This window comes from Chanodichthys erythropterus, chromosome 24 (genome assembly GCF_024489055.1).
Source record: "Chanodichthys erythropterus isolate Z2021 chromosome 24, ASM2448905v1, whole genome shotgun sequence".
Lineage (NCBI taxonomy): Eukaryota > Metazoa > Chordata > Actinopteri > Cypriniformes > Xenocyprididae > Chanodichthys > Chanodichthys erythropterus.
In genome coordinates this window covers 29,125,818-29,141,682 of record NC_090244.1, presented here as the reverse complement: position 1 = coordinate 29,141,682, position 15,865 = coordinate 29,125,818, and the positions used below count along the sequence as shown (strand labels likewise).

At 34.9% G+C, this 15,865-nt stretch overlaps 1 protein-coding gene across 1 annotated transcript; it reads left to right on the top strand.

Annotated features, from left to right (window-relative positions):
- Positions 1-1,237: 1,237 nt before the first annotated feature.
- On the top strand, positions 1,238-13,943 carry LOC137014827 (transmembrane emp24 domain-containing protein 6-like). Its single transcript, XM_067379340.1, has 4 exons — positions 1,238-1,241; positions 3,058-3,252; positions 13,370-13,542; positions 13,713-13,943. Exons 1-4 carry the CDS (start codon positions 1,238-1,240, stop codon positions 13,941-13,943), a joined length of 603 nt encoding a protein of 200 aa, XP_067235441.1.
- Positions 13,944-15,865: the final 1,922 nt, after the last annotated feature.

Sequence of the window (15,865 nt, the reverse complement as noted above, 5' to 3'; positions counted from 1 at the left end):
CTAAGTTTTCTACAATTTTAGGATATATTATACTGTAATAATACACTACTGTAGTAAAAAAAAAAAAAGTATACTACAGTATTTATAACAGTTTATCAGTTCATTGTAGTTAATACTATAGTATTCTGTAGCATTCATTAGTGTTGTAAATACTATATTATATACAGTATAAAAAAATACTATAGTATGGTTCAAGAACACTATAGTATTTACTATAGTATTTTTTTCACCTGGGTGGCTACATATTCATGATTTGTGATTTTACAACGTGATCTCATGAGAATACGTGTGTATTTTTACGTTAAGTGTGGTTCTACCACACGTACATTTACTAACGTTTTCATACACACAAAAACGTACAACATTGACGTATTTATAGCACTAAAGCGTACAAATACTTACGTATTAGCAGCTTAAAAAACGTAAAACATCTAACGTAAAGTGTGAATGTATATGAATTACCATGTATTAATATTAAAATCGTGGCTTTAATGATTCAAATATGTTGTGTTCAATTGTCATTAACGTTACATAATGTTAAACGAGACTACACTTTGAAACCTTAAAATGAATAACATTTCTATAATCGTTTTGTAATATTTTGCTGTGCGATTTTTTTTTTCCTATGCAGTGACTGACAATACAACCATAAGATACACCAAAGCAACACATAAATTAACAAATCACACCCATTTTATTTGTTTGCTGTACTCCATATCTTTAGAATCCATATGTTTGCGAGGAACAGATTCAAATTCAGCCCTTTATCTGTCGATCTTCACCTTCATTCTCAGCAACAGCGACCGTCACAGTCAAAGCCCGCGCACGTTATGATTCAAATAAAAAAAATAGCGCCAGTGCGCCTGCGCCACCCTCGAAAAGCGTTACGACATGGTTTACGGCACTGATATCGAATGCTCATTGGTTCTCACCTGCTTCGTCGCAGATTGCGATATGCCGTGTTTCAGTGGATTTACATTTGAAATTAGTGCGCACCTTGACGGAGAGAAGAACAGATTCATAATTTCACGGATTAATAAATTGTATTCTGCTCTGTACCCTATAAAAACTATTACGTTACAGCCAGAGAGGACTGCGACTGAAACTCATCATCATTTTAACTTTTGGTACCACTTTTGACATATTTGCAAAAAATAAATGATTGTGATTAACGTTACGCTTGTTTGTCTTTTTTTCATTTATTAACAGTATGTAACGTTAGTTTTAAGAAATTGTTATGGGTAGGTTTAGGGGTAGGTGTAGGATAAGTGGCTCAAAATATCGTTTTAATGTCATATTTTTACTAAAATTAATTTTCCTACACATTTCTGTCCATTATGATTTATTCTTTTAACATTATGTATAAAATGGGTAGGTTTAGGTTCGGGGTGGGGTGGGGTTTAGGGATATTACATTCATCTAAAAATATTAAAAAGGGAACATTTATATATATTTTATACATATATTTTTATGACATGAAAGATTCGTAAATATTTTACGTTTTATTCGCAGTAAAAACGTAAGTATGTTTACGTTTTGGTGCCATAATTACGTCAGTATTTGTACGTTTTAGCACCATTCAAAACGTACAAATATGTACGTTTTGTGTCTTTTAAAGTTACGTATTAATAACTACGTATTAACAATGAGACCAGGCTGGATTTTACCTTGTTGTAGGTGCTGTATTTTATTTAATTGGTTACATTTTACAATACTGACCAATGTTTTTGTGGATTTTTAGAGGCATATTAGTGTTGGGAGATGCTCCGCTTTACTTCATTTACAGCGATGCAAAATGTGCTGCAATAATTTCATCTGTCCAGTGCTCTTAAACCGACCAGACGGCACAAGTTGAATGAACACCTTCAAATTCACTTCAAAAAGGCTGTTGTCTATGGAGGTATGAACGTTTCTTTTGTATTCTGAATTTAAAATGTTGTTTTTGCAATGCAGTAAGTAGTAATTTTGACTTTAGAACAACAAAACTTGTATCTTTTATGCAATTGTTATGGTTATATATTTAAGTTTTTCAGAATCACCCCAGGACAAGGGAAGCTGATCAAAAACAAGGTTAGTTTCATAAGACTTTCATAAACACATAAGCTACAGATGGTGTGTTGTTATATCTGTCAAATCTTTTCAGGAATAATTGGATAATATTGTATTGTTTTAGAATGTTCAACAACAGTTGACCGACTCTACTGACTGTGGGATCTTCATGTTAATGATAAGAAAAAAGAAGAGAAAGTTAAAAGTCTTTAAAAATGTATGAATTTCTCTTTTCATTAGAATGAAAAACAAACATGAGGGCTTTTCATACTTGAAATAGTTAACCCTGGGTGATTGTAAACCCCAGATAAACAGAATCCTGGGTCATCTTGATTCACGTTTCACACTGATCATCATTTACCTGGGGTTAACAATTAATTCTGAGTATTCATACGCAGCGTTTCACACTGTATATTACTAAACCCTGGGTTAACATCCTTATTTGCATATTTGCAGTGCCAGTGTCACCGATTGGATGAACAAAGCACACAATATGTTTACATAAATGCTCAGACATTGCACATCCTCATTACATATAGTCAACTTCACTATCAAGTTTATCCTGAATGGACATTTCTATGATAGTATTTTCTATACTGCAATTGTTGCATTTTCTGTCAGCATTTGTTGTTTTTTTTCTTTTCAATGCTGAATTTTCTATTCATATACAATGCACAGTGTTTCTGTGACTGTCAAAAGCATGTAAATATACAAGCAATATGTGGAGCGTTACTTTAAGTTAAGTTACTTTAGGTTAAGTGCAGCGTGAAAAGCCATGTGAATTGCTTGCCTTAAAAAAAAAAAATAAATAAATAATTAAACTAAACATAATGGATTAATTTCATTAGTAACAGGGTATGATTGATGTATTCAGTATATAAACATGAGAAAAACACAATGTCAGAACTTTATTATCCATGCTGTGCTGCATCCTGACTACAACACAAAGTATTGTTAAATACACTTCTAACATTTCATCCCATTTGTTTGTACCCTTCTCTCTTGAAGGAGCCACAGATCACAGAAGACGTCTGCACTGCACAACAACCAAAAGTCTTCAAGGGTTTAGTGGAGGAGCCGTGCTTTCTGATATTGAAAGAGGAAGACCAGGAAAAGCCCTTCTTCAACTTTCACAGGCTGAAATGGATGATGACACACAACTGGCCAAAGAGCCTTTAGTGGCGTACCTTTCAGTGATGAGCGGTGACTTTTTTAACCGGGTATGCTGTGTGGTGCGTCATGTAAATAAATGTGGCCAATGCAGCTAATATGAGAGACACCCACATTCTCTCTAGACATTGTTAGTTTACTTATTTGCTTGCTCATGACAAATAGCAACACAGCGAAAAGTATTTCTAATATGTTGTAACTTTTATTGAGAGTAGCCCATATTTACCTGTTGAGACGTGCCTTCACAAGCACCTGTAAGAGCTTTTGTGACGTTTGAGTCGACGGAGGCGCAACATGCGAAAGGTGTTTGCAAAATATGCTGTATTTTTGTAATCCGCTAGTGTCACAGAAATGACATACTTCAACGTATCAGTTTAGGACACAGATCTAAATCAGACACGACAAATAAAAAACACCATGGCGTCAATTTAAATGTATGCCAGAAGTACCTTTTAAATTAATAATAAAAATAAAAAAGTATAACAATTAGTATTAGCAGCTTATTATAAAAAAAAAAATGTAATTATAATAAATATAAGTAGGCTATAATAAATAAAAATATCAGTAGGCTATTCTTTAAAAAAAAAAGTTGAAATTATGCAAACACAGAAATGATATCGATTAACATCCTTAAACTATTTATAAGTTTTCATAAAAAAATCTCAATGGAGAAAATTTTATACTATGAAAATAGTTTTAGTTATTTGGCTAAGTCTAGTTAGTTTTGTATCAAATAAAATGTGATTTTCGGTGATCGAGATCTGCCAGTAGCTATTTTTCCCCTTGGGCGAGCGGTCCGCTCAAAGCTTATCCTGCACATGTAATTTGCAATAGACCAGCAAACCAATGAGAACGCGCTACAATGATGACGTTTCATAACAAAAGCGCGAAGGCGCAAAAGCTGCTGCAGATCAGCTTACCCGGAAGTTCGTAACTGGCAGATTTAGGGAACTGTCGTTTGGCAAATAAATTAATTACGGACAGTTACATACGCATTACCGATCATGTAGGCTTTATGGTACACATCAAACAAGGGATTTAATAGTAATTTATAATGTTAATATTAGTTGACGAGTCCACGAATGGCTTGGGTATGCAGGGCATTCTCAGCTTATATGGACCGCACGCCACTGATATATATATATATATATATATATATATATATATATATATATATATATATATATATATATATATATATATATATATATATATATATCTCGTAACTTATGTGTTTGTGTGTATATGATTAAGCTATTAACACAATGTGAGTATATATATATATATATATATATATATATATATATATATATATATATATATATATATATATATATATATATATCAGAGGTCGCGTTAACCGAAAATTTTCCGTCATTGACGGAATTTTTTTATCAATGACGGAAAAATCTGAAGGCCGTCCGTCACGGTGACAGATTACACTCAGGGTGATCTACTGTAAATTGTAACTGTAATTCACACCCCTGTCCAGTTGGTGGCGAGTACGCTCCAATGTAGCAGCAGAGCACTGGATCCAGAACAAAAAAAAAAAAAAAAAAAAAACTGGCACGAATCTTTTGCTATGCGTTTGATACTGATAACGCACAGATGAGTAGGCCTACCCAGAAGCTACAACTCTCTATCACGCCACATTAAAGAGCGCCAAAACGGTATTTATTGCTTGAATTTCTTAATGAAATGGACAGAATTTGAAATCTTGAAAATTTGAGACTTTTGTTCCATATCAAAAGCAACACAAAGCGTTAAGCCTATTGCGATTTATTGGATGGGAGGCGCACAATGCACTGTTTAATCATCAACTGAAAACAGCATAGCCTACCAAGAGATCGACAATGGTTTACGAATCGATATTGGTCTCATGAATGCGCAAAACAGCAAGGAGACATTTTAATTGTTTATTAATAAAGTAATGTTTTCTGAATCAGTGTCGGCTGCAAAGATGAAGTTGATATTGACTCTCATCATCTATGGATGCGCTAGAGAGAGAATGCACTTCATTCGGTTTAGTCTACATAATCAGAGTAGCCTATTTCTTTTCGTTTTGAATGAATTCGTTTTCGTTAAAGTAGGTATTTAAAGCTTTCTGTAGATATATTTCTCATGTATGTGAGGCAAGCAGCCGCTGAGTTTCGTTTCATTTAGCCTGTAAGACGCGCTCCAGTTCACGCGCCAGTGATCGCGCCCGCGCCTCCATGTCATGATTATATTGTCTGTTATATTTGCTTCTTATTTATTACATCCAGGCAATTGGTTAATGAAACATTGATTAAAATTAAGATACAATTTTTACAAAACGAAATTCACTTTAAAGAAAGGCTTTCTAGAAAATAAAACTTAATGAAGTGTTTAAAATCATGTCTGACATGTCATGTCTCCGGATATACTGCGCATCTCATGATGCATCATGCTGTTAACTTTTCATAATCAAATAGATGAATTTAAAATATAACATAGGACTATTTAAACATAAATATGAAACTATGTTTTCTTTAATGGCTACCAACACATAGCCTATAAAACAGTCACGTTACAGAGAAATTTCGCGTGTGAATTACCCGTCATATTAATTTTCATATTTTAATTATAATAACACATTTAATTGTTTTTATTTTTGTTCAAATGTTATAATAACACATTTAATTGCTTTTATTTGTGAACAAAAATAAAAGCAATTAAATGTGTTATTATAATTAAAATATGAAAATTAAAATGACGGGTAGTAATAGATTATGACGGAATTTTTACGACCCTCTCCTTCAAAATGACGGACAATGTTAAAGTCTAACGCAACCTCTGATATAAAAAAAAAAAAAAAAATATATATATATATATATATATATATATATATATATATATATATATATATATATATATATATATATATATATATATCCATCATTTCAGTTCGATCGTTTTAACAGGGACTGACTGGGACTAAAAATCGGCCCTGGACTTTGACTAGGCCCGGCCCAAAGCAATCGGCGTGCGTAAACTCGACAACAACAACAATAACGCCTGGCATGAGTGTCACAAGACTTTAATTGACGTGGCTCATGATACTATACCATCCAAATTATAGCAATAGCACTGATGTTGACTAGATGTTGTGTTAAAAGCATATTAGATTAACTTGAATATTCATATAGCAGGGGTCTCAAACTTACATTGTCGGAGGGCCGTTTCTGTGATTTACACCTCATGGGGGCCATATTATCCTTCAAGCGCAAGAAAGCGCAACATTTCAGAAAATGTACTTTCCTTTGCATTATTTCTCATTTACTTCAAATTTCATTAGGCCTACTAAATATTTTTATACCTATACTATAAATATCTTATTTACCATACTAAATGTAAACAGCAGTGTATCTCTCATTGTTACAGAGTGTAATATAATTATATAATACTATTACTAATATAATACTATTACAGTTTTTTCCAATTGCTAACACACTAAAATGACATGCACAGCACAATTATTTAAACTGACACACAGAGAGCAAAACTTCTTCTCAAGTCTCCAAAAGTCTAAACACCTTTTCTGTTTTACACACATTTTGCATTTCAAAATAGCACTTTTTAAATTCACTAAATACAGTTCTCTGCATAAGACACAACAATCTGACATAAAGTCACATGTTTGCCATTTCAAAACACTGGCATTCAAAATGACACTACATGAGCTAATTGGCCAATTACATGTGCCACCTGGCCAAACACCTCAGTGGTTAATTGTTAACACTTCAATCAGGATGTAAGCACTATGAAAAGACCACAGGTGAGAACCTTTTTTTTTTTACAACAACAATGGAAGACATTGCAGAGAGAGGAAGAGGAAGAGGAAGAGGAAGAGGGAGGTTGAGAATAAGAGGGGGAGGAAGAGTGAGAGGTAGGGGTAGAGCAGGTAGAGGAGTTCATGGCCAAAGAAGACAAACACTTTCAAATGAAATCAGAGCAACCTTAGTAGATCATGTCATCAACCATGGGTTGACAATGCGTGAGGCTGGACAGAGAGTGCAGCCAAACTTGAGCCGTTTTACTGTCGCCTCTGTCATCCGGACCTTTAGACTGGAGAACAGGTATGTAACCAAAATTTCATGTAGTACACATGTAGTATACCCCATGTCATAGTGTATCAGTTGGGTGACATCTGTTTACTTAGTGTATGACATCAGCCATTCATGAACTGTACAAGTTTCCTGTACAATGTACTCTACTGTGGGGGAAAATATTTAGGCTGCATTGTCCAAGCCCTATATATTTTTTTTTATTTTTTCTAAAGGACTGAGAGACGACACCATGGTGGAGGAAGGGGCCAAATGTTCACCGGGGTACAGGAAGCTGCCATTGTAAACTTGGTTTTGGAAAATAATGAAATCAGATTACGAGAAATTCAAAGCCACATCATCCAAGACAACACCTTATTCAACAACATTCAACGAGTTAGTCTGTCCACATTGGCTCGCATTCTCAAGCGAAACCAAATCAGAATGAAACAACTTTATAAGGTGCCGTTTGAGAGAAACTCTCAAAGAAACAAAGAGTTCAGACGAGCATATGTGGATGTAAGTACTATATTGACTGCAGTACACTACACACAACATTGTTTCCCAGTGTACTGGATAACACCATATTGAGTGATTTTTGTTCTTTGTTTTCAGGGAGTACTGGAAATGGATGCTCATGCAATCCCACATGAGTTCATCTTTATAGATGAGGCTGGGTTCAACGTAGCAAAGACCAGAAGAAGAGGGAGAAACCTCATTGGCCACAGAGCCATTATAGATGTTCCTGGCCAACGTGGTGGGAACATCACAATGTGCGCTGCCATCTCCAATATGCATGGTGTCCTCCACCGTCATGCCAAACTTGGACCATACAACACAGCCCATATTCTCACATTTCTGGACAGACTTCACAACATTCTCATACCACCAGAGCGTATGAATGATGCAGACCATCAAAGAAAACGGTACGTTGTAGTATGGGACAACGTGAGCTTTCATCGTGCAGCCTCAGTCCAAAACTGGTTTGCTGACCACCCAACATTTCTCGTGCAATACCTCCCACCATACTCACCATTTCTGAACCCCATAGAAGAATTCTTTTCGGCATGGCGGTGGAAGGTATACGACCGGCAGCCCTTTGTGCGCATGCCTCTTGTGCAGGCCATGGAAGAGGCATGTGATGAGATTGATGTGGGTGCAATTCAGGGATGGATAAGGCACTCAAGGCGCTTCTTCCCTCGATGTCTGGCAAGGGAAGATATTGCCTGTGATGTTGACGAGGCGTTGTGGCCAGACCCGGCTGTGCGGCAAGATGCTGCCTAATTATTTTTCTTGCCTTTTTTTTTTTTTTTTTGTTTTTTTTACTGTAATATATTTTTTTTTCAGAAATTTTCTTTTTCAGTTTACTTTTTTTGTAAGAATATTTTTGTTCAGTCCCATGTAAATATATCTGCTGTGCTTATGTTGTACTGACTTGTTTACTGTAGTGAAGGTAATATGTGAAGGAATCTGGTAATATGAATGAAGTGTGTGCCATTTCATGCAAAAGTTTGATTTTGATAATGCTCTGTGTAGTTTCGGTTGCAGTGCTTCATTTTGCAGGATATATGAGGTATTTTGCAGTTTGGGTGTGTGGTTTTGTGAATTGTGTTAAGTGTTTTGATAAAACCAGACTAGTTTGAAAAATTGTGTGTTAGCAATTGGAAAAAAACTGTAATTGAAATAGTCTGGTGCGACTTCTCACATCCAACAAGATATATGGAATAAAAAATCAGTAATTTAAAACCAGCAACACTTGTGGCATGGATGAGTCAGAAATAAACAAAAAAACTATAGTTGCCGCACATATGTTGTATGTTGTATGCACCCCTTCAATGTAAAATTTGAATAGGAGGAGAACATTTTTGCATCTAACTCAAAATAAATTCTTTCAACAGATCAACAGATCAATCAAAGTTGAAGAACATTCAATGCGAACACAAAAAAAAGCTGCGTTTAGCTTATAATCTCTTGAATATGAAAACACAACAAACAACAAATCTGTTTGTTTTAAAGTGGTGGAACAAAGTGCAGGACAAAGTGCAGCTATTAAGTTGCTCCAACAGAGTATTGTGAATTAAAATGTTAAATTACATCATTCATTTGAAAAAAATACATCTATATGTGACCCTGGACCACAAACCCAGTCATAAGTTGCACGGGTATATTTGTAGCTATAGCCAACAGTACATTGTATGGGTCAAAATTATTATTTTTTTCTTTAATATCAAAAATCATTAGGATATTAAGTAAAGATCATGTTCAATTAAGATATTTTGTAAATTTTCTATTATAAATATATAAAAAAATATTTTTGTGAATGGATATACATTGTTAAGGACCTCATTTGGTCAACTTTAAGGCAATTTTCTCAATATTTAGATTTTTTTGCACCTTCAGATTCCAGATTTTCAAATAGTTGAGTCTCGGCCAAATGTCATATCATAACAAACCATACATCAATGGAAAGCTTATATATATATATATATATATATATATCAACAAAAAATTCTTAATATTAACATGAAAATATATTTTCTTTGGGAGGGTTTGCATTCAATATACTTCCTGGAAGTAGGGGTTGGAAGTTGACACCCCCATGTCACAGGAAGGAAGTGAATATCTTTTTTTTGTTCTTGAAATCCTTTATTTGGATGTTTTCTTGCATGTCATTGAGAAATAAAACATGGAAAACATCTAGAAAAAAAAATACAAAAGGAAAATGACAACCATACACTAAAATGGGTTAACATGGTTTTAAACTTTAAAAAGCTCCAAATGGAGCAGTGCCTATGAAGATAAATTTGCTCCGCCCACTTCCGCCCTCAGGCTGTTAGTCTGGCGCTGTCGCCCTCAGACTGTAAAAGTAGACGAGGAAGAGTATGTGTAAGAGGATGATGAGGAGAAAGAGCAAGGGGTGTGGAGACAAGGCTGTCAAGGCTGGATCCGGCACAGGTTTTTCCCTTTGCCTGGCAAGAGACGACATTGCCTGTGATGTGGAAAATGTCCTCAACAATATTCACTAATATTCAACAATATTATTGATCTGACAGTACTGACATTATAGGATGAGAAATGAACTAAGCTAGCCTAGATGATGACATCACTGCGTAACTGCTTTATAGAGGAAAATAATTACAGTAATTTACATAATAATTGATGATCTTTACAATATAAGTGAATCAACACTGAACTGACTTCAGCTGAACAATGACACTATTTTCTTTTAGAGCTGTACAGCCAAAATGAACCCTCTTTGCATTACTGATCATCATGTACCTGTTATCACTGTAAAGCTGCTTTGACTATATTACATTTACATTTATTCATTTGGCAGACGCTTTTATCCAAAGCGACTTACAAGTGAAGAAATACAACAAGCGAGTCGTCATGACGAGGCAAATAGACAAGAAGTGCTCATAATACAAGTTATAGGCAGTGCTCAGATTATCCTAAGCTACAATAGAGAGGGATTAGAGGAAGTGAAAGGATAGGAATAAGAAGTTTTTTCTTTTTTTTTTTTTTTTAAGACTAGACTAGACTAGTATCTGTGTAGTATAAATTGCAATTGAAATAAAGGTGACTTGACTTGATTTAGGCCGGACCCAACATGAAGACGTGATGCTGAAGCAGAATGAATCTCTCACTGACTCTGAACTTTGTTTTGTGTGTGTGTGTGTGTGTGTGTGTGTGTGTGTACTGTATCATGCTTTTCATTTAGAGTTTTCTTTGACCTTTTAGTCATTTGCATTTAGATTGCTGTATGTTTGCAGTATGTAAGTCCTGTATATACAGACATTCAACTATATAATATTGAATATAATACTGTACTTGCAGTACATACGGTATACTTTAAATTCACATTACTTGTGATTTCTATACATTTTATGTAATGGCAAAATGTGTTTACTGTTTTAATATATACTTTTTTTTTCTGTAACCTCATGTTCTGGATGTTGTGTTTTCCATTTTTTGATGTAGTGTCTAATGAATGATCTGTATGTGTTTATATTTTGCTTAATGTGTGAATGATCTGAAAGCTTTGTTTGATTTTGCCATAAGAGTCAGAAGTTTTGTGAAATTAGTTTAAAGATTGGATTTGTGTTTAATGTTTTGAGAAAATGAGTGATGGTTTCAAGAAATGTGTTTTAGCAATTGTGAAATACTGTAAGGCAGGAACACATCAAGCCGACGGTCGGGCAGTTTTTGTTCGTTGGCCGACTAAGTTTTCTTAGTGTGTTCCGCACCATCAGCTAAAGTTTTTTTTTTTTTTTTTTTTTAAGTCGATTCGATATGTTGAATCGTCCGTCGGGTCCATCAGTTTGGTATGTTGCACTTGCATTACTAAAGCATTAGTGACCCCTAGTGACACTCATCAATACAACACCTTGATTCGTGTTTTAGTACATCATGCAGACCATGTGAACTCCAGACACAGGATTTAAGAATTCATGTTGTTCCAATTGTGTTAAATTATAATTATTAATATAAATCATTAATATTATTCATATTAACTAATTATTAAAATTATTACAGTTTTTTACGCTTGCTTAAGCACAATTTTGAAAACAGGGCCCGGTACACTACACACAATTAACACAACCCTACACCAAAGTAGCACAACGCTTCAAATCATTTGCAAAATGAAACACTTCATTCAAAACTTTACATTAATTTAACAAAACCCAACTTTGACACCGTATGGAACACACATGGTTCATACATTCTGATTCTGTTTGATTCATTTACACACTGCTGTGCTCAATCTTAAACACTTGTAACTTTTATACTTTTCTAATTATATAGTCTGGGTTTGATTTTTTTTCAGAGATATTGTTAGAGAAAAGAACATGAATATATATATATATATATATATATATATAAACACAAGATCAGTACTGCACATTGATGAAAATATTTATTTCTCACCACATTGTAAATATCCATTCAATACATCAATGCTTTTCCAAAGGTTATATTTTGCACTGAAAATTAGAAAATATTCGAAATATAATATATTACACGAACAAAAATATTTGTGGAGACAAAACACCAAAGCATCATCTCTTGGTCTAGCTGGATCTGGCCATACTTCATCCACATCTCAGGTGATGTCCTTTCACGCAAGACAGCGAGGATGGTGCCTTCTTGGAAGGTGAATCCATCCTTGCACAGATCCTGCATCAGTTCAGTCAGGCCTTCTCCATGGCTTGAATGAGGCATATCCTGACATAAGGCTGGAGATTGTAAACCTTCCATGCCAAAAAAAAAACAACAACAAACAAACAAAAAACTCCTCAATGGGTTTAAGGAAGGGACCGTATGGTGGGATGTATTGGAGTGAAAATTGTGGATGCTAATGAAACCCGTTTTTTTATATTGTCCCCACATGACAATGTATCTCAACTGCTCTGCATCCATTTGGTCTTCTGCTGTGATGATTTTGTGCAGTCTGTCTAAAATGTGAATATGTGGGCCGTGTTGTAAGAGCCTAAGTTGGCATGCTGGTGGAGGACCACATTCTGTGCGATTGTAACATACTTTGGGATGTTACCACCACGTTGGCCCGGGACATTCAAAATGATTCAAAATTATGTTTCTCCCTCTCCCTCTTACTGCAACATTGCCTTTCATTTTGTTGAAGACTTATAAACTCACATTTTGCCTTTTTATAGTACTATAGCACCTGATTGTTGAGTTTACAGTAAAGCACATGAGTGTCTTCACACCTGACGGCTGTGTTTGATCAATTGGTTTATAGGTGTGGTATTTTGGAAAGCAGTGTCTTGGAATGACAAAGTAACATTATGTTAGATTTCTGTGTCTAATGTAGCGAAGTGTGTTTATTGTTGTGGAAAACAATGTGTGTAGTGTTTTGCCAAAAGTGTGAGGTTGAGAATGTGCTTATAGTTGTGCAGATCTAGCCTTGTGTTTTGCTCCTTGAGCGTAAGGTTTTGCTAATTGTGGGAAAAGTTTAATTTTAGTGTGTAAGCAATCATAAAAAAAACTGTAATTATATACTTAATTAATAAACATCAAAGTACTACAATAAAACTTGTATACTGGAAAAAAAAAAAAATCAGTAGGTTTTCATCAGTGCTTCAGTAATTTCCACAGTCGCTTTGGGATCATGCAGGTTTTCCTGAACTTTGGTGTGTATTACGAGGGACAAGAGAACATTGAGAAACAAAAGGAAGAAGAGAAGAAAAAGAAAGAGGAGGATATGAAGCAGATGAACTGTTCATTGTCCTTCATTGAGGTAATAAACAACAAACACATCCTTACTGTAACGTGATTTGCTCTTAATTATTATAACATCTTTGGCTATATTTGTTCTTTTTGACAGAAAAAAAAAAAAAAAAAAGATTTCTTGTATTTCAAATATATTTTTTCCCACCACCCAACTGAATGAACTTGACCTGCACACAGCAGAGCAGCATCAGACTGCAGAAGTTTGTCTTCCTCATGTGGCGTCACTACAACTACGAGCGAATGAGACGAGGAGCTGATTTCTACCTGCTTCAGTCCAACTCCACTTATGTGAACATCTGGACTGCTGTTCAGAGTCTCGTCATCATCACCGCTGGATACCTGCAGCTCTGCTTCCTCAAGAGGCTCTTCAAGAGCGAACCAGCAGAGGGCGACAAACCCCGCTGTTAACAAACTCTAGACCTGCCACTGTTTCACCTCCATTTATAATCTGATCTTCAGTATTTGAGTCACACACGGCTGTTTCTTCAACATCAGATTTGTTTCCCTTTTTAGTAACAACAAGGTCCCATTTTAACTTTTTTAATGCTTTTTTATGCAGAGATTTAATAATTTTGCCCTCGTCCAATGAAAAAGACTTTAGAATATTAAATAAGTATATAATATTTCCATCACATTGAACAATTACAAAAAGACAACAGTGAAGATGCTCGAGATGAAATGTGACACATCTGATAGTGAAGGAAATAAAGGAAAGTCAAAGTAAATATCAGAATATTTATGCTGCATTTACAAGTAAGCTGTGTGAAAAAAAAAGTATAAAAATATAATTTGTGTGTTTAAAATATTAGGAGAAATTAGCCTTGGCAGAACCAAGGAGGAGTCATTTTATTCCAAAAATACTAAAAATGTAATTTACATGACAGAAACATTAGACTTTTACCCCCGGTTTCACAGACAAGACTAAAATGCATTTTTGAGCTGTTTTAACTGAAAGTAACTTGTACTGACAGATCTTAACATTTGCCAGTGCTGTTGTTTTGTCTTAAGATGCACACCAGTAATTATATATATATATATATATATATATATATATATATATATATATATATATATATATATATATATATATATATATATATATATATATAAAAGTACTTAAATGCCCTAACTGCACTAAGGCCTATTTCTGTTTAAGCAAAGCCCTGTCTGTGAAACCGGGCCTTATAGTTTGTAACCCCAGTGTATCTCCAGAAAGAAGAGCAGCAGTGGATTCCAGTCACATGAAGCTCCTGTGAGGACGCTGAACATCTGCTGATGGAGCTGCTCTATTCTGAGAGGAACAGAATCACCTGATGATCAAACATGAGTTTCACTGTCCACACTTTATTCTCTGAAATGAGTCAGAAGAGTTGGACTAATGGAGAGATGAGGTTTGTTCATGTTCATCAGTTTATAATGAAACACTGTCAGTGTCTGAAGCCTCTGGACTGCTGAGATCGTCCTTGACTCGGTTAGAGAGTAAGAGCTCCAAGAGTTCAATCCACAAAACTATTAATGATCCGCTGGATTCAGAAATCAGGTCACGTCTGTGAGCAGTTGTGTTTGTGTGAATGTATGAGGGTGAGTGTCGTCTGAAACAAAGACAAATTATGAAAATTAGACACAAACATGAACAATCCTTCTGTTAAACTGTTACAGATATTAAACATTTATCATCATAAACAAATGAATAATAAACAATCAGCCATCATGTGAAATTCACTGACACTTCCACAAATATCATGTAGTCTGACAAAGTAATCTTGATCTGGTAACAGATTAACAGTCAGCAGAACTAAGTAACTTTTTTTACCTTCATAAATAGTTTTCTAAGTCCTTACGATGGTTAATTGACTCGTAGTGGTGTGTTTGAGGCGACCACTAACCCCCTCTGGCACGTCAATGGAAAAAGTGAATGGAGCATTAAACTGCGTCTGAAATCACATACTCTCTTTAGGTACTTATTTTGAACAAGTAATTACTTCACGACCACTAAAAAAGTATGTTCTGTATAGTATGAGCGTGTGTAGTATGAATGTAATCTGGACATAGGCTACTACATTTATCATGATGTCAATATCATGTGATCTTCAGTTGTGTCGCTTCACTTTCACAAATCCTGTTCCGTGGCCTCATGGGATAGTAAAGTGTCCATGAGATTTACACGTTCAGAATCTCACCGGAAGTAGTAGATCATTCGGTACTTTTATCCTGTTATTTTACTGTGATCCACAGTTATTAGTACTGTGAATCCAGAAACACTTCTTTTGTCACATACTGTTTTTGACCTACTATATACTAGGGAAGAATGTGATTTCGGATGCAGTCAC

Bases quoted from the DNA above. Each gene is read 5' to 3' on its own strand.
- LOC137014827 (XM_067379340.1), top strand. The intron at 3,253-13,369 runs GTGACTTTTTTA...AAAAATCAGTAG, and splicing joins GTACCTTTCAGTGATGAGCG to GTTTTCATCAGTGCTTCAGT. The intron at 13,543-13,712 runs GTAATAAACAAC...ACCTGCACACAG, and splicing joins GTTCATTGTCCTTCATTGAG to CAGAGCAGCATCAGACTGCA.